The sequence below is a fragment of the Cydia pomonella genome, chromosome 15, assembly GCF_033807575.1.
Source record: "Cydia pomonella isolate Wapato2018A chromosome 15, ilCydPomo1, whole genome shotgun sequence".
Classification (NCBI taxonomy): Eukaryota; Metazoa; Arthropoda; class Insecta; order Lepidoptera; family Tortricidae; genus Cydia; species Cydia pomonella.
Genome location: NC_084717.1, coordinates 581,375 through 602,576, shown reverse-complemented (window position 1 = coordinate 602,576; position 21,202 = coordinate 581,375). Strand labels below are relative to the sequence as shown.

The 21,202-nt window shown below is 40.0% G+C and overlaps 1 protein-coding gene across 1 annotated transcript in view; it reads right to left on the bottom strand.

Moving 5' to 3' along the window:
- Positions 1-21,202, bottom strand: part of LOC133525511 (forkhead box protein N3-like) — a 50,026-nt gene that overhangs the window by 10,845 nt on the left and 17,979 nt on the right. Inside the window, exons 2-9 of the mRNA XM_061861775.1 lie at positions 16,331-16,542; positions 12,803-12,900; positions 11,480-11,544; positions 7,742-7,776; positions 7,452-7,698; positions 6,548-6,622; positions 621-860; positions 342-497 (exon numbers count right to left, since the gene is read on the bottom strand). Coding sequence (XP_061717759.1) covers positions 360-497; positions 621-860; positions 6,548-6,622; positions 7,452-7,698; positions 7,742-7,776; positions 11,480-11,544; positions 12,803-12,900; positions 16,331-16,542 — 1,110 coding nt within the window. The 3' untranslated portion in view covers positions 342-359. The remainder of the gene's footprint in view (positions 1-341; positions 498-620; positions 861-6,547; positions 6,623-7,451; positions 7,699-7,741; positions 7,777-11,479; positions 11,545-12,802; positions 12,901-16,330; positions 16,543-21,202) is intronic.

Genomic DNA, 21,202 nt, shown 5'->3' with positions numbered 1-21,202 from the left:
ACTCGCTGTATAAGACGTCGCGTTTTCTCTTGTAGATGTGGCCCATACACTGTCTCCATAATTTAGTTTGGAGAGAACTAGTGATTCGCATAGAATCTTACGTAGTTCCTCACTTAAGAGATTTCGAATTTGATATAAGACTTTCAGGCGAAAAAAGCACGACTTGGCCAACTCTCTTACATGTTTTTCGAACCGCAACTGACTGAAGCGGTTAGCAATGTGAAAACATTGCTATGTTTCGACTTTCGAGAGACTGGGGTGTTTCAATAGCTCTACTTTGTCATTCACGCAAAGTAGGCACTCGGGCAGGAAATTGGGTAATGAAAGTAAGTAAAGTATACCTAGAGCGGAGCCCGTTGCTAGCTGGCGGGCCCGGGACAGACGCCGGCCAGGTTGAGCAGCGCCTCGGCCGTGCGCCGCTCCTCGCCGCCGCCCGAGTACGAGTGCTCGTCGCGCGCGCAGCGCGAGATCACCAGGTGGTGCGCCGCCGGCGGCAGCTGGAACAAAAATCATTACTTATAGCTCTTCTCTTGAAGGTGTTATCGGGCCGGAAATACCGCCGGCGAGAGTTCAGTCCACAGTTTACCCGTGACAGCGCCGGGTGTGGAGTAGTGCGGTACCTGGTCGAGCACGGCAGGCCCGTACTTCATGGCGAGCACGGTGGCGGCGGCCAGGTACTCGTCGGCGCCGGGCTCGGGGCGGGGCCGCGCGAGGCGGCGCGCCAGGAAGGGGAACAGCGCGGGGTCGGGCGCGTTCTTGCCGCGCGCCTCCGCCTCGCGCGCGCCCGCCGCGCCCGGCGCCTCCGCCTCGCCCGCGCCCTCCGCCTCGCACGGCGCCGGGATGGGCTGCCGCCCGAACGCCTGCGGACAACGACTCATCTTTACATTAACCCATTCATCGCCAAACACGTCCACTTCAATAGGCCACACAGCTCAATATTCATTATGCAAAAAAGGGCAATTAGATTAACTTACAACCTAGGGTCACGTGAGTCACTAACAGAATTCTTTCAATATTCAATACTCAATATTTTATTGCAAATTCACAACGTGGTTGTACAGATGGTAAACTTATAAGCTAGGTCTTTGTGAACCCTATTGAACACTGCAATAATATACTAACGTATCGTAAAAATAAAGTTTCTTTTTCTATCAGATAAAAGTCAGTCCATACAATACATATGAACATTGGCCGAGGGTTTCGAGAGCGGGATAAGCTCTTAAAGGCAACTCCGGTTATTTAACGACCTCTAAGATTTTGTAGATCTATTTTGGCTGAAACTACTAGTAGAAGCATCGAAAAAAAAGCCTAACCCACAAAAAATTTGTCACTGAAATTTGAACATTCTATCAAACAAATAAGTCGTAAATTTCGATGCCAACATTTTAAACATGGATATTTTTTGCTAAAACTACTTCCCCATACGAAACCTTACATTACCTTTCTAAGCTTGACTAGTCAAGTATTAAGTAACTAAAGGTTTACTTTAAGTAACCTAAGATACTGAATATTTATTTAGATTATTCGATTACTGAATATTTATCATTACAAAATATTTTAATTGAAGCAAATTGTAAATAGATTTTTAATATTATTAATCGTATTTACTTCGTATAGTAAATTCATAGTGTAGAATATTGTGAAATACTGACTTACCATGTAATGATCATGTTACATTATGGTTAATAAATAAACTAAACTAAACTAGATCAGACCGCAATTCTAAAACTATTAAAAAAAAGCGGCCAAGTGCGAGTCGGACTCGCCCATGAAGGGTTCCGTACCATTTATGACGTATTAAAAAAACTACTTACTAGATCTGGTTCAAACCAATTTTCGTTGGAAGTTTGCATGGTAATGTATATCATATATTTTTTTTAGATTTTTCATTCCGTTATTTTAGAAGTTACAGGGGGGGGGACACACTTTTTACCACTTTGGAAGTGTCTCTCGCGCAAACTATTCAGTTTAGAAAAAAATGATATTAGAAACCTCAATATCATTTTTAAAGACCTATCCATAGATACCCCACACGTATGGGTTTGATGAAAAAAGATTTTTTGAGTTTCAGTTCTAAGTATGGGGAACCCCCAAAATTTATTGTTTTTTTCTATTTTTGTGTAAACATCATAATGCGGTTCATAGAATACATCTACTTACCAAGTTTGAACAGTATAGCTTTTATAGTTTCGGAAAAAAGTGGCTGTGACAGAATCGGACAGACAGACGGACATGACGAATCTATAAGGGTTCCGTTTTTTGCCATTTGGCTACGGAACCCTAAAAATATACTTGACAATTTTCCCGCGGTCTCCATGGTCTGTTTAGTTGGTTTTTTTCTGATCAGCTTCCTGGTAGCTATAGAGTTTGCGAAAAGCTCGAGGATAGAGGAACAATTTTAAGTACCAAAACTTTAAATACCTAAATTTTTTTATCCAAAACTGCTGCACGTATAATGAAGTCAAAATCGGTCCACCGACCTGATTTTTTACAAGCTTTCGAATGGATCATTCACATGATTCTTACAAATGAATAATAAATTCAACTTTAGGGGGACCCCTAAACCCCTTAAAATCTCCCCTAAAATAAGAAATAAGCAGTTTCCATTTCATCACAGTGTTAGTGTGGTGGTAATGGATATAACTGTCCCAAAATGTAAGTATCTACGTCATACGGTCTCAGAAAAAGTGGCTGTGACATAATCGGACAGACAGACGGACATGACGAATCTATAAGGGTTCCGTTTTTTGCCATTTGGCTACGGAACCCTAAAAATTCATTTAAGAGGCCTTATTCCTACAGTTTGTAAAATGCTTCCTTTTTCATTCAAGATTACGACGTAATTTTTTTGTTACTTCTTCTTCAACCAAGCGTTTTCCCGGCTTAGCGCCAGCGTCCGCTTTCCTACTTAATCTTCTCTACTTTGCCCGGTCTTCGGCATCCTCAGATGTGAGATTGTTCTCTTCCATGTCCGCTTTCACGACGTCCAGCCAGCGCTTCTTAGGCCTACCGTGACCTCGTGATCTAGGGCCTTGGACAGTGAGGTAGAGGCATCTATTTCCGACGTAGTCTACTTGTCTGCAGCTTATATGGCCATACCATCGGAGGCGACTTTCCGGCAGCTTATCCGCTACGTCACGGATTCCGAGGCTGCCACGGATGTGTTCGTTACGTATGCGATCTAATCGCGTAACGCCACACATCCATCGCCACATTTTCATCTCGGTGACGTGAAGCTGCTGGACATGTCTTCCGAGTAGTAGGACTGGGCGGATGATGCTCTTGTACACAAGGCCCTTTAGCTTCACCGGTATCCTAGGGTCGCAGATGACACCGGTTACTTCTCGCCATTTTTCCCAAGATTATTAGTATTTATTCAAAAACTGGTAACGTACTTAAATAATCCTTTCCTAAACTAAAGGCTGGAATGGTTCAAATTTTCATTTTCTGTTTTAAACCTCTTTTTTAATGAGTTTTCTTGGGAGTGTTTTTACGAGGGGATTATTTTATTATTTTTATTTTTATTTATTTAGGATTACCAACAGATAATACATCTTACATGCTCTTAAATCTATATGACAATCAGAACTGATGCTTATCTAATTATAGGTAACCACATCTTATATAAGTGTCTTCTACCAGTGAACATGCAGTAATCTTACGGTTAAATTAATTAGTACCAGTACATTACATTAACTAATGCTATTCGTACAACTAGGATGATGGTAAATAGTTGGTAATAGTTGGTAATAGTTGGGATGGAATGATTAACATTGGAAGATTCATTAGAAAAAATAGATAAAATACCTTCCGAGTTTTCTTCATTTTTTGACGAAAACAGGGTTACATTATTTTTTTTTTCCGCAAATTGTACGTATATTTTGCTTTAAAAATAATATTATAGCAAACTGTAACTTTATGTTAACCTATAAAAAAAAACAAAACTATGGGACCTACATTGCGGTAAATGTATTTTTTTTAAACGTATAAATCACGCTGCACAACGGCGCGCGCTCAGCAGTGTTGTCACATCTACCAACTTTTGGGTAGATCTACCTATTTTGCCTGCGTTCTACCTATCTACCTCCCTCGGCCTGAATCTACCTATTTTTCAAAATGGTACAATTGTAAGTAATTCTCAATACATGTGACGGAACATTACTTAATTTCTACCGAATTTAGATTCGATGTAATGAAAACTTGCCAAAGAAACAGATTATACAAGCAGATTCATTACCTACAAGCAATGGAAATGCTCATTTTTGTTTCGATTTCTTTAATAAACACGTTGTACTAACATCACAATATTAAATACTCATAAATAATTTGAAAATTTCTATACACATTTTTAATCATAAAAATGTACTTGCTATTGAGTGGTACATCTACCTGTTTTTCATTTTAAAACCACCCATTTCTACCTATTTTTGCACCCTGTTCTACCACTTCGGCAAAATTGTATGTGACAACACTGGCGCTCAGTCTCCGCGAAGCGCGCTTAGAGGACGGACCTGTGCTCGATTGTCAGGAGTTCGATGCGTTCGTAACCAGCTATACTGCTGTATATTGCGATATTTGCGATTAGAAAATCTTAATACTAGTACATTTTTTACACTATGCTTAACAACCGACTATTGATAGATTTTCAGTGTTACTTGAAATTACGTTAGGTTTGCATTATAATTTTTGACCCGGATGAAGTCCAGGTTCTCATGGTGGAGTCAGGAGTTGGTCACCAGTACTCCTAATCTACTCATCATAACTCCATCGTGTTTGGGCTCAATAGATTTGCCCTGATGAGAACCATCGATCTAGATGAGTTCCAGGGTCTCACGATGGAGTCAGGAGTTGGTCACCAGAACTCCTCATCTACTCGTAATAACTCCATCGTGTTTGGGCTCAATAGATTTGCCTTGACGAGCACCATCGATCTGGATGAGGTCCAGGGTCTCATGATGAAGTCAGGAGTTGGTCATCAAAACGGCAATTCTACTCATTATACTCCATTATGGGTAGCCAACATGCAAATCGTTTACGCTACGACAACGATACACTATCTGTCTCTCTATCGCACTAATATACGCAAAGAATTGGCATCTTGGCTTGGCAACCTGGGTGCGTAGCCAACATGCCAATCGTTTACACTACGACAACGAAACACTATCTGTCTCTCTATCGCACTAATGTACGCAAACGATTGGCATCTTGGCTAGGCAGCATGGGGCGTAGCCAACATGCCAATCGTTTACGATACGACAACGAAACACTATCTGTCTCTCTATCGCATGAATACGTAGATATATGTAGGCATCATTAGTGCATAGCCAACATGCCAATCGATTATGCTACCACAAAGAAACGCTATCTGTCTTTCTATCGCATTAATATGCGGAAACGATTGGCATCTTGGCTAGACACCTTGGGTGCTTAGCCAACACAATTCATGCTGTGACTTTCTGCAAATTTAGCCATAAGCGCATGTTCTTTATTTATATCTGCAGTCATTTACTATCTATTTCATTTTCCATTGGTGTGAAAGAGATAGAATAAAGTGCAAGGGTTATAGTTATAGTACACTCTATACACTACTACTGTGCATATAACTTTTTGACGACCGGTCTGATTAATGTAAAAATATTTAAATGGGTATTAAGACACTGGAGCGGCGATTTTTTATTTAAGTCCGTGTAATTTTAGATGTACTTAATATAAATTTAAGGGACCTGTATATATATATAATTGTGTAATATTGTATACCCGAAAAGGGTAGCCGTTCAAGCCGTTGTGACTCTGTATCATTTTAACATCTTGTTTGACACGGTAAACAATAAACGAATTCTTCTTCTTCTTCTTCTAATTAAGAGAGGTCAACTTATATGAATCCAGTAGCGCCTTTGGAGACTGCGTGGATATTAAATTCGGAAAATCCTGTGCTATACAAGGTGGCCAAAAAATATGTGCATTTCCGTTGCCAGGGAGGTTTTAGGCTTATACTTAGCAACTTTTACTATGGGACCAACCCAGAAATCGCGAAAAAAATTTCTGGCTGTTTCATACATTTTAGCTGGTCCATTTTCTATGGGAGGGTCAAATTTTTTTCGCGTTTTCGGGATTGGTGCCATAGTAAAAGTTGCTCAGTATAGTCCCAAAACCTCGCTGGTAACGGGAATGCACATATTTTTTGGCCACCTGGTATATGTCCATAGGGTGCACTGGATCAGGAGGCACTTCCTTTCTGATCTACACTTAATACTGCAGCGATGAACTCGAATTATGATTTATTTTCAGCGGCGGCGGCGTGCGCTCGCTGTTCAATGGCTGGAGAAGTTGTTTTTTACTTCACTAGGTGGTGGCGGAGCACAGGGCTTTGGGATAATGTTAGTTGCCATCTCAAAATATACCGCCAAATACAAGAAAAATATATTCTTTCTTAATTGTGTTGCTTTGTACGTAAGAAAAAACCCCTTGTAATATGTATAGAAATTAATGAATAAAATAATCTGTTCCTCCACAGAACAGACAATTTTAAGCATATTTGCGGCTGTACCTGTAACAGTGTAGACCGATGCTGAGGGTCGACTGTCCAAAGGGAGCCCTTGCCGAGACCTGGAGCGGCTGCCACCTGCAACAATAGCAATATTTCCTTTTTCTACTCGTCGACTGTAGTGGTTGAATTAAGATTTGGTATACCAAGCTATAATTGCGTACTTATAATGTAGACGAGTTGCGAATTACCTATTCGCACATGTATCGTACAACGTTTTACAGTACATATGGCACTTTAAATGTTCGACACAGTAACGTAATATGCTAATTTTTGCACTAGTGCGGTAAATTAGCACCATATGTACTGTAAAAAATAAAAGTCGATACGCTGTAGTAAACTTTAAAAATATTTACCAATCACATGCCGCCGCGCTCCCATAGAACGTTTATGACTTTTTGTCTACTTAGACACTTACCAATTTTCTCGTAGAAACTCGATTCGTAGAAAAGGTATTGTATACAATAGTGATATAATCAAGCTTTTCAATCTCGTACCTCACTTAGGCAACTCAGCAAGCTTCGTTGCCTAAACACGGTACTCGACTGAAAGGCTGTCTATTATATCACGATTGTATAAAATACTATAGTAAAATATAAACAAATTTTGTGGAAACACTGACATTGGGGACCTTTTACATCTCCAGATTTAATGTATTATTAACCATAGAGACTGTTGTATTGTAGTAATTAGTTATTTTAAGATTACTATAACGTAATGTTCACCGAGGTATTGGCTGTTGTATTTATAATATTGCTATGTATTTTTGATGTCACTATATGATGTTACTACCTATAAAATGTTGTATCTCTCTATCTATAAAACCATCTCATATTACTTCGTTTCGCCAACGGAACTATGTGGAATGGTACCCATATAATATAATAGTATATAAAATAGTAGAAACCTTGTGGAAGCACTTGTTAAGCGACAGGTTATGCCGCACGCTGTTCTTCCAGCCCTGCGGCGCGTGTCTGAAGTAGGGGAAGTGGCGCACGATCCACGCGTAGATCTCCTTGACGGGCAGAGCTCGGGCCGGCGCCGCCTCTATCGCCATGAAGATGAGGCACGAGAAGGAGTACGGCGGCTTGCTGTGCGCGGCCGCGGGGGGCGCGGGGGGCGGCGCCTTCACCGGCGTGCGCGGGGGGGACGGCGGGGAGGGGGAGGGGGCGGGGGGCGGGGGAGGGGGAGGGGGCGAGGTAGGGGGCGGGGGGCGGCGTCCTTGACTCCGTCTGCAAGAGAGGTACTGGGCTATAACCGCGAAAATCGAAGTTCTTCAATTGCGGGCATTGTTCTCTGTCACTCTAGTTACGTCTTAGTAAGAGTAAAAGAGAAAGATCCCCGCGATTTGCGAATTTCGGTTTTCGCGGTAGGCCTGTGCGTAAGTTTATGGGTGCACCAACCCGCCGGACAACGTTAACCCTTTTAACGCCATGCCTATCGTGTGGGGCGCGTTAGTTGACGTCTTTAGCGGTCAAAGGGTTAGGGGCTCCCTGGCGCCAGTGACCTTCCATCTGAATCCCTTAGTTTTCTAATGTTTTTATCATATTAACAGCAACTGTTTTAAGCAATATACTATCCCATATTTACTTGAAAGTTCATCGTCTGCGAGATAATTGGCATCAAAGTTTAGGTCATAAACCAAGTTTTCTGGCCATAACTATGTTAATTAGTTTAAGATTAAAATCTCTGACCAGTTTTTGGAGACGTCAAAGACGAACTCAAATATGTGGATTTCGTATATGCAAGGTCCTTCACAGCAATCGAGTAACGAAAGTGTTTTAAAAAAATCATAAAAATATAAGTATTCATTTCTTTCAAAATCCGGCAGATCAGAATGGAGACAAAAGATTGAAGAACCGATAGCCGTTTGTCTTATAATTCTATCTATAGTGCAAATGTAGGAGTAGTGACTCAAAAATTTACAAAAATTGATGAAATCCGCGGGGAGCTCCTTAAAATGTCACTCAGCGATCAAAGTAAACAAAATTAAAGCGCGCGGTTGTTTTATGCGATAAATAAATAAATAATAAATAAATAAATATTATAGGACATTATTACACAAATTGACTAAGTCCCACAGTAAGCTCAATAAGGCTTGTGTTGAGGGTACTTAGACAACGATATATAATTATAATATATAAATATTTATAAATACTTAAATACATAGAAAACACCCATGACTCAGGAACAAATATCCATGCTCATCACACGAATAAATGCCCTTACCAGGATTTGAACCCGGGACCATCGGCTTCATAGGCAGGGTCACTACCCACTAGGCCAGACCGGTCGCCAAAAGCATGCGTTTAAGGAACGTAGGAAAAATAACAATGCGCTTACCGTTGCGTTAACCGCCAAAACAATATATAATGTCAATAGATTATCTAATGTAAAATGGGTGTGCGGCAAACGCATTACGTTTGTCGTATGACACAACTGCGCGCTTAAACATTACTATTATGGGTCCCATTACTAAGTCGTTTGATCTACATGTGTAGAATCTGGCTAGCCAAATATTGTTGACAGATATTTCCATGTTGTATCACCAATTGTCTATGATTAAAAAAAAAGCTCAGTCTGTTGTCAATTTATGTCATTCATTCAAATTGTTCGCGGTTTATAAGGGGTTATTTTATATAACATTAATAATGACTGTACAGAGTGAGGTCCGCAAACTATTATTTAAGCTCATAAATAATTACGATCATGTGCGAACTTGCGAACAGGGATCGGAACCGGTTTTTTGGAAAAACTTTGAAATAAACATATATTTCGGTTTATTTTATACTCCAAATATAGGACTCTGTTGTGTTTTTAGATAACGACTTCGTATTATTAGATTGCCCAATTAGAAATGAAATAATTAACAAAGAACGAAGAAATTCCGTTTTCGTTCCCATACAAAAAATACCGGTTTCCGATCCCTGTGTCATTAGATTATCAAATGTAAAATGGGTGTGCGGCAAACGCATTGCGTTTGTCGTATAAAACTGCGCGCTTTAACATTACTATTATGGGTCCCATTACTAAGTCGCTTGATCTACATGTGTATTAAAACTTATTTTTTAAATGTTTTTTTGTTATTCAGTGGACGAATTCCACTGCATTGGGGGTACAGTTGTGTCAAACGCTGCATGCGGATACGAGTACATAGCGTGGTCTCTGTCACACCTACCTGCAGCGGATGGCGTCCTGTCTCTTTTTTATTTGCTTCGCATGAAACTCGTGTTTAACAAGTATAGTAATTGTAACAAGTGTAACGTCCGATGGCGTCACAACCGTCCTTGTCTCGTAATCCAGAATGCACGAATCCTTTTATTCAAGCCGGCATTGAATTGTTACGCCTACCACTTGTACTAACACAAATGTTTGCTCAACGTCTACCAACATCAGAAGGCAGTAACACACACATCACCGACCGATGTCAAAAGGCAGTAAGAGACAGGATTTTTCTTATAGATTTACAGCGTTTTATTAGTGTGAACTAATATATAATGTGCGTGAGTACACGTGAAAAACTAAACGAAACTGAAATCGTTATTGTTGACTGGAGTAGTTAGCAAGGAAGCAGGCAACCTAGTGACACTATTTAAGATATATTAAGTTGGCAGAGCGTTAGTGAAGCTCTCGGTTTCAGCTTGGGTCAAAATGATTTAATATCGTCCGGATGGTCTCCTCTACAGGTCGTAATTCTCAACCGATCTGTGAAATTGTGAGCATGTTCGATGATTGTTTTTGGATTTGTTTCAAAATGACGGAGCATTTATTCAGTGTTAAGATATGCCCGCGACGTCCACAGCTCACAGAGCCCTAGTTTAAAAAGTTTGTCTATGAATCCGAAAGGCAGAATCGCGGGAATCATTTTTAGAGAAAACTTTTTCGCACGCTTCGATCTTATTTTATGAGTTAATTATTTTCGAAATATTTTCAATCCCTCAAAAACAATTTCGTTTATAGGTTAGACTACGTTGATATTTTTATTTTCCGTGTGTTATCGAGCGATTTATCCTTTTGCCCCCTTATTCATAAACGTCTACTAAAGTTGACACGCCGCTAATAATCGTTTGTTCCTTTCCATCATACCAATACGTCGGAAAGGGACAAACTATAATTAGCGGCTTGTCAACTTTAGTAGACGTTTATAAATAAGGGAGTTAATCATGTTTTAATGTTATCTATTGGGACCGTGCGAAGTGCGTGGTGGGGGTAAGTAAAGCGATCCCAGCGCATAAGGTGGTAAAAATTTGAACTAACTGCGGATAACGTCTTTAACATTTCGTACAATTATATGGCTCGAAATGAAACTTTGATTTACGATTACTCCTGAAATATTCATTTAAATTGTATGGTGTAAGGGACCATTGTAATCTGTATAAAATGCTTAATATAACTAACGTATTTATTTTGATAATTGTTAATAATGTATCCATGTAAATAGCTTTGCAAATGCCACATATTACGTGATCTTTTTCTAGAAGTTAAGAATGGATATATGTAGTAAGTTATCCTTAAAAGATAGACATTTCACATCGCGGACTTTTTTGTAGACCTATGAATGAGAAACAACCCCACCATACATTGTGTTGTTATAGCTCAAACGGATTAGGCAGCGTTTTCGATTAAAGCTCCTAGCCAGCGTGATTTTTTCCGACAACGTCGTTATATTTCAAACAATTTACACAAAACCTTAACAAATTATATACTTAAGCCTTCCTCAAGAATCACTCTATTGATAGATGAAAGTCGTATGAAAATCCGTTCAGCAGTTTTTAGTTTTGGAGTAGTTTTATAAGATGTAGTGAATTGACGTTTTCCCCTAGACTTGCGGACACTAGGTTGCGTGACAGTCGTGCACGCTCCCAATAGAATAAAGAGCCTTAGATATTTGATAGTATTTGTTTTTATTATTCTTAGTTATATTAGTTAACTTACCTTTATTATGACATGACTTCCGATCATTTTTGTGTCCTCGACGTCGCCTTTGGTTAGATTTATACCTGGAGCAAAAGCATCTTCATTATGTCAGGAATTTTACTGCAAAATGAAATTCCTTGAAATTTCCACAAAATAATAACATTTATATGATGAGTAGGCAGGTCTAGAGGTCAAGGATATGGACGAATTAGTTGCGACTAAGACTATGATAGCTCAGCTTAGTAGTCGCCATCAGATATATCGGAGCGGCCAGGGTGCTCAATAATATCTCAACATGCATTTTAACGTGTACACATTAGGCTTTGTTCAGATATTTGTGAACATCTAGTACATATGAAAGTTTAGAGTGCGCCCAGATCAGCGGGCTAAGCACGGTCGCATATTTATCGCCTGTCACCATGCCTGTCACGTTCTAACAATGTAAGTGCGAAAGTGACAGGTGATATTCATATGATTAATTTGTTTGTTAGTCATGTTTGTTTTGATATTGATGAGCAATAAATAATATGTGTATTGTGGTGTAAAACTACTTGTGCTATTTAAGTTTTATTTATACCTGACACGTTGAATGATGGTTTCTATGTCAGTTTATTTTATATGGAGTAGCTGTCACGCGAGATGATCGTAGACATTTTAGGAAGCTTCCCACTTTTTTTTTTATATGATATAGGAGGCACTTGCCGCTCTTTAATCTATCATATGCCTGAACGTGGATCCATGTAGTAAGTATTGAATTCTAATTAATTATTAATTAAAGCGAGAGGTACACATAAAATATGTGTTCGTTACCCTTCAGTAGGTTCCTAATTATTTTTTGTATTCATAGTCATGCGTATTAGTGGTCATTATTAGTGTTGGTAGCAACTCGAGTCTTTTAAGTCTAAGTTTTTCCGAGACTCAGAGCTTAAAAAAGCTCCTGAGTCTTTTAGAGTCCCGAGTAGAGTCCTTTATTGAGTATTTTTTGAGCGCTACTCAAAAGGACTCGAGTCTCTGGATAAAGACTCGGTCAACAATTTTATAGGTTTTACCTAAACAACAGTAAAGTAAATAGGCGATATTGTATGATTTATGTTATGTACATCCATGAATTTCACATAAATACAACGCATTTCGAAGTTATTTGTAAAAATTACAAGTTCTCGGACAAGGACCAAAATTTCTACAAAAGACTCGAGTCTCTAATAAGTTGAAAAGAACTAGAGCTCCATCTTAATTATGACAGTCTGAAAAACTGAGTCGAGTCTTAAAGCAGAGGGACTTGAGTCTTAACCAATACTAGTCGTTATTCGACGCGAGAGGTATAAAAGGTGTGTTCGTTACCCCTCAGCAGGTTCCTGTCTTGCAGCCAGCTCAGGCTGGTGAGGTCGTCGTCGTGGTCTGCGGGGGGCAGGTTGCCGGCGTTCCCTCCGCACGCCACTCTGCAAAGATACCGTAACCATTAGCATTAAGTTTCTTGTCAAACATTTCATTTTCGATATAAGCTTTTATCGCTGACTGTACTTTTCTTTCAAAAACCAACTAATACTCATCGAGACAATTATAACAAAACGAAACACAAGTAGGTTGCGTTGTATTATCAGAGTTTTTGTCTCTTTCTCTTTCGGTGTGTGGTGTATTAGCACGTGCTCAGTTTTAGCTCGTCTAGGTACGACTAATAAAGCTTAATGCACACACAGGGTGAATGCTCGTTGGAGAGTCCTACGTTGTCTGTATTAAGGTCCATTTTAGCTCAGCCGCCGAGCATTCACAATGCATCGTGGGCCCGCTCAGGCTCGCGCACGCCCTCTCCCGCCCTGTGTGTGTGCAATAAGCTTAAAGAGAAACAGTACAGTTCCGGAGTTATAATATCATTGCTTCTAGCGGGGAAATGTAGCCAGTATTATGGACAAACAGAAAATCGACATAGGGAACATCTAGGGATCTGGGTTCTTTGACAAACTAACCTGCACAATCACATATTAACAATTTACAGATGACTTTCATTGTCCAATAAAGCTGAGACAGCTAATACTTGCGTCGCAACGTAACCTCAATGTGTTATCTTCGCAATGTTACCTACTAACCCACCGAAAAGATAACATTCTTGCAACAAGAAGTGATTGATCATAGGGCCATTCCAAATTACCCTGATAAAGTCAATCTGTATGAAGAACTTGTCAGTTTGGAATGACGAAAGATTACGAGGATTTATTTGGTGAACGACGGAAGAAAAAAACGAGTAGATTTTTAAAACATACCTACAGTAAAACAGAGACGAGTAGATAATAACGACTGCTAAGCTCCTCAAATGGTGGTGGTGACAATGCAGGATACGAATGTCAACTCCAACATCAAGCCGCTCCTGCTGTACGGCTGTGAGACATTGCTTGTAAAGAAGAACATCAATCGCCCACAGGTGTTTATAAACAAGCATCTGTGACACATCCTAGGGACGGGGATTTACTGACCACGAACCATCACAATCGTCAGACTGTGCCAGATGACCTGAAACCCACAGGACGGGAAATCCTTGTGAGGAAATAGCGTTGGATCGGACTCGCGCTCCGTAGACCTAGACAACCACCTGTCTAAGCGATGTGGAGTCGCAGGGGGAGGCGGTGTAGTGCGAAGCCGACTCAACTTCCAACAACCGAATCGACAAAAAAACTATTTAATCATCGAACCTACTCACAACATTTCACGATAATTGGCTACTTGACTGTTTTTCGTAAATAATGTCAAACGATCTTGATTTTCCTGAGGATCAAATGTCTATATAGACATGGCATTTAAGCAACACAAAGATCAGAAATGAGAGTTAAAGTCTGACGCTCGCACTCGACGATTGAAACGCCTCTAACAAAATGATAAGGTGATGTGACGTCACATCATATAAGTCTGTCCTAAATGTATGGAAGATCAAGGAAATTGACTTTTTGACCCTGAAATATTGCGTTTATGTGTATAGTTGTCATACAATTTATTTTTCAATAAAATGTAAGGAATCGAATGGTAACATTGTCTTTTCTATTTTTGAATGAAAAAAAAAAATTTTTTTTTTGAGATTTCGGAGGCTTGTATTTTGTTATAATCTCAATATATTTTTTTAAATTCCAATTTTATATAATGGATGGCTCATTTTCTATCCATTTAACTAAATTTTGCTATAATATTCAACATGTGTCAAGTACCCAATTGGTTGAAAATTGCGACCTGTAGAGAACATCCGGATAAACGAAAGCATTTTAGCCCAAGCTGAAACAGAGACCTTCACTAACGCTCGGTTAATTATATAGAAATACGGTTATTTCTGGTGATTAGGTGTATATCACTAGTTGTGTCACTTGTCACGGCCGAGCTACGGTTGTTTATAACTATAACCAGATCATGGTCACTGATGAACTTGATCAGATCGTGGCAATAAAATACACAACTAATTGTTGGTAGATGTGGCGTACAATCTACCAACAATTTGTCTCATTCTATGCGCTTATGTTTTGGTCACGTAGTCAATATCCTGTAAGGAAATCTTGGTCGTTTCCGAGGTATTCAAATATGGAGCGCAGCATTTAGCGCATTTTAGTCATCTCTTGGTCTTATGCCAAGACCAAGACTACGGGCGATCACAGAGGGAAAAATGGGTAAGTTCCTTTATGGGTTCGAGCCGATATCTTTAGGGGTCGTCTATGTCAAGTGGACACATTACGCCTAATATGATGAAGCTCTTAAAACCTTTAGTTATTGTTATTCGCTATATAAACGCTAGGAGCTCGTTGTTTTCCAGAGATTATATATATACCTATAATATAATAATCATGATATTTTTGTGTTACATTCGGCGTCAGCTCGGAAAGCCAGTGTTTTATTCTTTGTGACGCACACACGTAAGGCCAGACCAGGTTCAATGCGTTCTACTTAGTCACCTACACTCACCTGCAGGAATATTTTACCCGACCAAATGCTCAAAAATGAGTGATACCGCTTTACAGGTACCTGACGTTACAGACAACACAAAATGTATTGGGATGACAGAAGCTCCGTAAAGTCACGTGACTATTTTCATACATTATTAACCGAGCGTTATCGAAGGTCTCCCGTTTTGTGGGAAAAAATGCTTTCGTATGTCCGGATGTTCTCCTCTACAGGTTGCAATTCTTTCTCGTGAAATTTTACGAGCAGGTTCGATGATGAAATAGATTTATTTTTGTCGATTGAGGTTCTGAATTTTCTTCTAAATGGCGGAGCCATACCTTTATTCAGTTTTAAGTAATGCTCGCGTGGCCTACAGCTTACAGAGCCTCTAGTTAACGTTTCGACTAATGTTTTTTTTATCAACGATTGTCATCTTGGTTAGGCTCCCAAGGCTGGAACTGGACAAGGCAATATGGAGAGCGGAGTATGGATAAGCAGTCGCAGTCTATATTACATAACAGTCTCTGTTACATATCGTGACATTCATTTGTCACTTATAATTTGGTCACGAGATATGTTATCGCGCGGGCGCCGCGCGGCTATCTTCTGATAGTAAGACGAGAATCACGGTAGTTTTAGAGAAATTAAATAACAAATATTTATCAATGTCATTTCAGTGACGATAAATACACTTATGGCCAAAGTTCTTTGGAAAACTTAGACCTCCCGATTTATGTACGATTCCCACCGACCGGCTCATTTTCAATGTGCCTATACATTATGTATGGCAGAAGTGATGGAATCCATCCAGAGCCGGTCTCGTCCGCAAGAAGCCGACCGGCTGCGGCTGCACAAATGTGTACGTCGAAGTTGTCTATAACTATAACCCTCCCGGAGACCTCGAGCCACAGATTCCGCCCGCTAGGAGCCATCTGGTAATAAAACTACAACACTCACGCTGGCTGTGAAACTTCATGATCACTGTCACTGGCGTCCTCTATATCGTCGAAGTTGTCTATAACTCTCCCGGAGACCTCGAGCCGGCGCAGACTCCGTCCACTAGACGCCACGTGCCGCGCGATCTGTCGGATGAGGCGGCGCGGGAGGGGCAGGGAGGCGCGGGCCGCGCGCGCAGGTGAGCCTCCGCGCTCGCCACGCATTGGCGCCATCTGTTGACAAAAAATAATAATTTTTAGTTTAGTTTTTCTTCTTTGCATAAAATTATAGACAGATTAGTCGATAACTACTTCATAATTATTAAGAGGCGTAAAGCCAGGAAATTAGAAGGAAACAAAAGACGTACGCCGCGCGTAACCTGCGACGAAAGATTTGGCCGTCACACGGGTTGCCTTTAATATTACTATATATAACTCTGAAAATATACTTCCGTTTAAAATTTCGCTTGCCAAATCCCTCGGCTATATCACTAGCTCTTAAATTTTTATACCAACCCCCTTATTCATAAACGTCCACTAAGGTTGACAAACCGCTAATAATCGTTTGTCCCTTTCCGACGTAATGGTATGACGGAAAGGGACAACCGATTATTAGCGGCTTGTCAACTTTAGTAGACGTTTATATGAATAGGGGGGTAAATAAATACCAGAATACGCAGGATATACAATTGAAAGTAGGCCGATATCTTCCGGCGAACTGCGGACGTACCGCGAACCACGTTCGACGTGTTGCCTCCCTGTCACACTTACGTACGAATTTACAAGTGCGACAGAGAGGTAATACGTCGAACGTGGTTCGCGGTAGGCCCTCAGGTAATCATTGGGCCCGTTTATTAGGTTTTGCTTAGTCTGCCCTCGCTAATATAGTCGTTTCCGTTTGAATTATTTCCTTGATTAAAACGTGTAAAAATGAAATGTAATACAATTTTCCCTTAGTCCCTCTCTTAAGAAAACTTTGCTGCGTCATTTTTTTTACTTTTTACGACAACGCTGCTACGCAATACGCCTCTGATAATGATAAGATAAACACGTCAGAAAGTTATTCCATGCGGATTTTTATCTACTTTTGCTTAGTAACAAATTCGAGGTCAGTAACAGGTATTTGGCAAAGATTTTGTTACAAATAATCGTATTTTATGTACTAAGACTAGTCATTAGGCATTATGGGCAAGAATACCTAGAAAAAAGTCTATAAGCGACATGTAAGCCGAGCTCGCCAATATGCGACCATTTTTTGTCCTTCTCATTAGGCAGGTGCACACAGAGCGAGCATACGCGCGAGGCCACCTCTCGCGTATGCTTGCTCTGTGTGGCCCCGCCTATTTGCATACAAAAGTGCAACAGAGAGGTCGCTATACTAACTTAGACAAGGTAATAAGCACAGCCATTTTATTTTGAAATGTATACAACGCTCTTTTTTTTTCAAGAACCGCTGGTGGCTGGTGGTAAGAGCGTGCTTTCGGAACTTATGTCCGAAATATCATTTGATATTTTTTACTATTAGCTACCATGCGAAAAATCAATTCAATATAATTGGTGCAACATACTTTAAAAAAATTAAATGTCAACGCTTTCGTTTAACTATCTAAAGATAGAAGGGGTCTAGCTTTCAATAAAAGCTTTTGGTGTTCATTTCATAAACTATAAGCGATATTACAATGTAAAAAGACTAAAGTTGATTCCCATACAGAATATCATGCTTAAATGTCGTCAAAAAAGCTGACAGCGATTAGCATTTCTTAACTACTCACGCTAAATCGCTAATTGGGTACACTATTTTCTGAAAACACCCATATGAAAGTTTTGATTGATTCTCCGATTTAAATGACGGTAAGAATCAATCATTGTAGATCAAGGATTTTTATTTTTCCGGCGTAGTTTTAAGGGCCTGACGTAAGAGACAAGGGCAAAGCTTGACCTCAAGAACAATAGACGATTTAAGTACAAACGTAAACAATTCGGTGTTCATTAAAATAGGCCTTATCGTTTTTCTAATAAAGTTTGGGTGGCCGACTCGGCTCACTTAACTATGGCGACCAGAGTACAATTTTAATGGCGTACGCATAAGCCTGGGATTCGCTTGGCAACTAATCCCAAAAATTGGCATAAGCACTAGTTTTTACGAAAGCGACTGCCATCTGACCTTCCAACCCACAGGGTAAACTAGGCTTTATGGGGATTAGTCCGGTAACGATGATTTCCTTCCCCGAAAGACGACCGGTAAATATCAAATAATATTTCGTACATAAGTTCCGAAACTCATTGGTTCGAGCCGGGGTTTTAACCCGCGACATCCGGATTGCAAGTCGCACGCTTTTACCTAGGCCACCAGCGCTTCAAATAATCGATCTAGGCATTGAAAAGGCATCGTCTATCTAGGCATTGTCATCTATATTTCGCTGGATAAGAAGGTGATATATTTGACTTAGCAGACTATTTCTAGCATTTCCTATACATACATACGGATTTAACACATCCCAGTAGTTCCGCGTGACTTCAAAATACCTATTTAAGACAACACATATCTAATTACTTCTTGTAGGTAACGAAAATGCGCAGTTATGTTATATTTGTTACCCTAGGGACCGTTAGCAGATACACGTTCGTCTGGCGTGTGGGCGAAGTATTCGAACGTGCCTAAAGGTGCTTCAGACTTGAGCATTCACTTGTATGTAATGAGCATATTACCACGAACGAAAAATACTAACGTTCGTCGAACAATCTGCTTGAAAACTGCGAATGCTAAATGTTCTGCTCGAGTGAATGTTGAAGTTTATTAGCATCCTTAAAGTGCGAATGACTTGAGCATTCATTAATTAAATAAAAGAGACTAAGATTCTAGCGAATGGTTGGTTTATTACGGCTAATATCTGGCGAGCATTCGGCCAAACATTCTAGTGAAAAAACAAACAATTTGCTTCAAAGATCATGCTAAGACAAGCAACTTGTTTCACCGCTGACGAGTTCTACTCCTTGGTCGCTTTCTGAATAGACCGACGAAATATTCGTATACTCATATTAATCTAGTGGTATTTGGGTTCAAAGAGAGGTCCACGAACAACTCAACAGAACATAATAACAACAATTTCTGCATTTGAAGCATATCACCAGGGTAGCTCTTTTATTTCTGAAAATACGACCATGCCAATTTTTTACCCCCTTATTCATAGAACATAGCAACCGCTCACATAAACCTCTGTTAAATTGTGTCTCTTTCTAAGAAGTAGTTAAAATGGCAGACATGAACAAACGATTATCAACGGACTGTTCCATTTGACAAGCGTTTACGAATAACGCCAAGTCTTTCAGGCCATAATGATTCCATGCCTTGACTTGAAAATGTTAGGAATTGTTTCTAGTATTTTCTGAAAGATCTAGTAGTTTATACGTAGGCATGTAGGCAACACTGGAAGAAGTCAGCGTCAAAGATATGTTTACATTTTTCGCCTTATTACAAAGGAGTAAGGTGCAAAAGTGTAAACATATCGTTGTCGTCGACTATACTATGTTCGCGCGTTTGACTCGCTTGATAAAAAATAATGGCTTCTACTGAACTAAATGAGTAAAATGTCGTCAGTTTGTCGACATTCGTATGTCTGTGGTCTCGTCTGCATGCACCTTAAGCTCTTAATTGGCCCTTTCCATTAACGCGTATTCATCGATTTCATTCAACGTTGCGATGTCACGGAAAACATTTTTGAACGAAATTCGGCTTACGTAAACGCTACGTTTTTATCTCATTATCGTATAATATCGTATCGCGGCCTTGGCGTAGCGGCTAAATGCGCGGTGGCGTCTCCGCGCGTCGCTGACACAGTGACCGGGCCATTGTTTGATGAGTAAAGTTGTCACGAGCTAACTCGCGGACGACTAAACTTGTATCAGTGGTATTTTACTCAATCGCTTGGCCGCGTTTGGTTCATGCATGACATATCCAATGGTATTAAGGCAGTAGTAGATTTATGCGCCCGGCCATGCTACTTAAAAAAATTAACTCGTGTTAAAATTAACATACCAGCGCGTCGTGCTCACGACGCAATACACATAATGTTTCATACAATTTTGATACGTCCTCGCATGTACAACGTAATCACGAGACTTGCCTAGCGTGGGCTATTTCCCAATTCAGTGGGCTTGCCGGGGTTGGTCTGTGGCTTGCCTTCAGTCTTGAGGGGAATCTTGGGAGTATCTCAACAAGTGCGTACAGTATATTGCAATATATAATAGCAATATACTGTACACATGTTATTTATACTACAGTGACTTGAGTTAATAGTTTCTAAAAATAGGTTATAGACAGTAATGGGTTGTCACGACAAACCCTCTGCCCACTGGCAGCCCTATCACATGCTGAGCCTCAAACAAGCAAACAAACTAAGTAGTCGGTCAAAAATTAACAACTAATTCCGGATGATGGACAATTAGTAGGTACTGTGAAGGTTGGAAACCTTCAGTCTCTTGATAGATAACTGGCAACGATTATTTGAATTCAGAACTATCGCCCTCCTGAAGGAATAAAGATCTGCAGGCGATTTGATTCTGAAAGTGGCAAGCATCTGTGTTAGTCGACATTATTGTATTTCGTTTATAAAAAAAATAAAATAATAATAATATTAGAATCTACCTGGAGCGTTTACATTCCCCACCTCAGCTAGTCCGTACCCTTTTACAGTACACACTCCGTGGAAAGAAGCTTATTTTTATCTGGATGAAATGAGTTTAGATGTAGAGCTTCGATTGAAAATAATGGGCATACTAAATTGAAATAATTGTAACTACACAATTGGCTACTTGACAGTTTTTTGTAAATACTGTCAATCGATCTTGATTTTCCTGAGGATCAAATGTCTAGGACTTGTGGCAATTAAGCAAC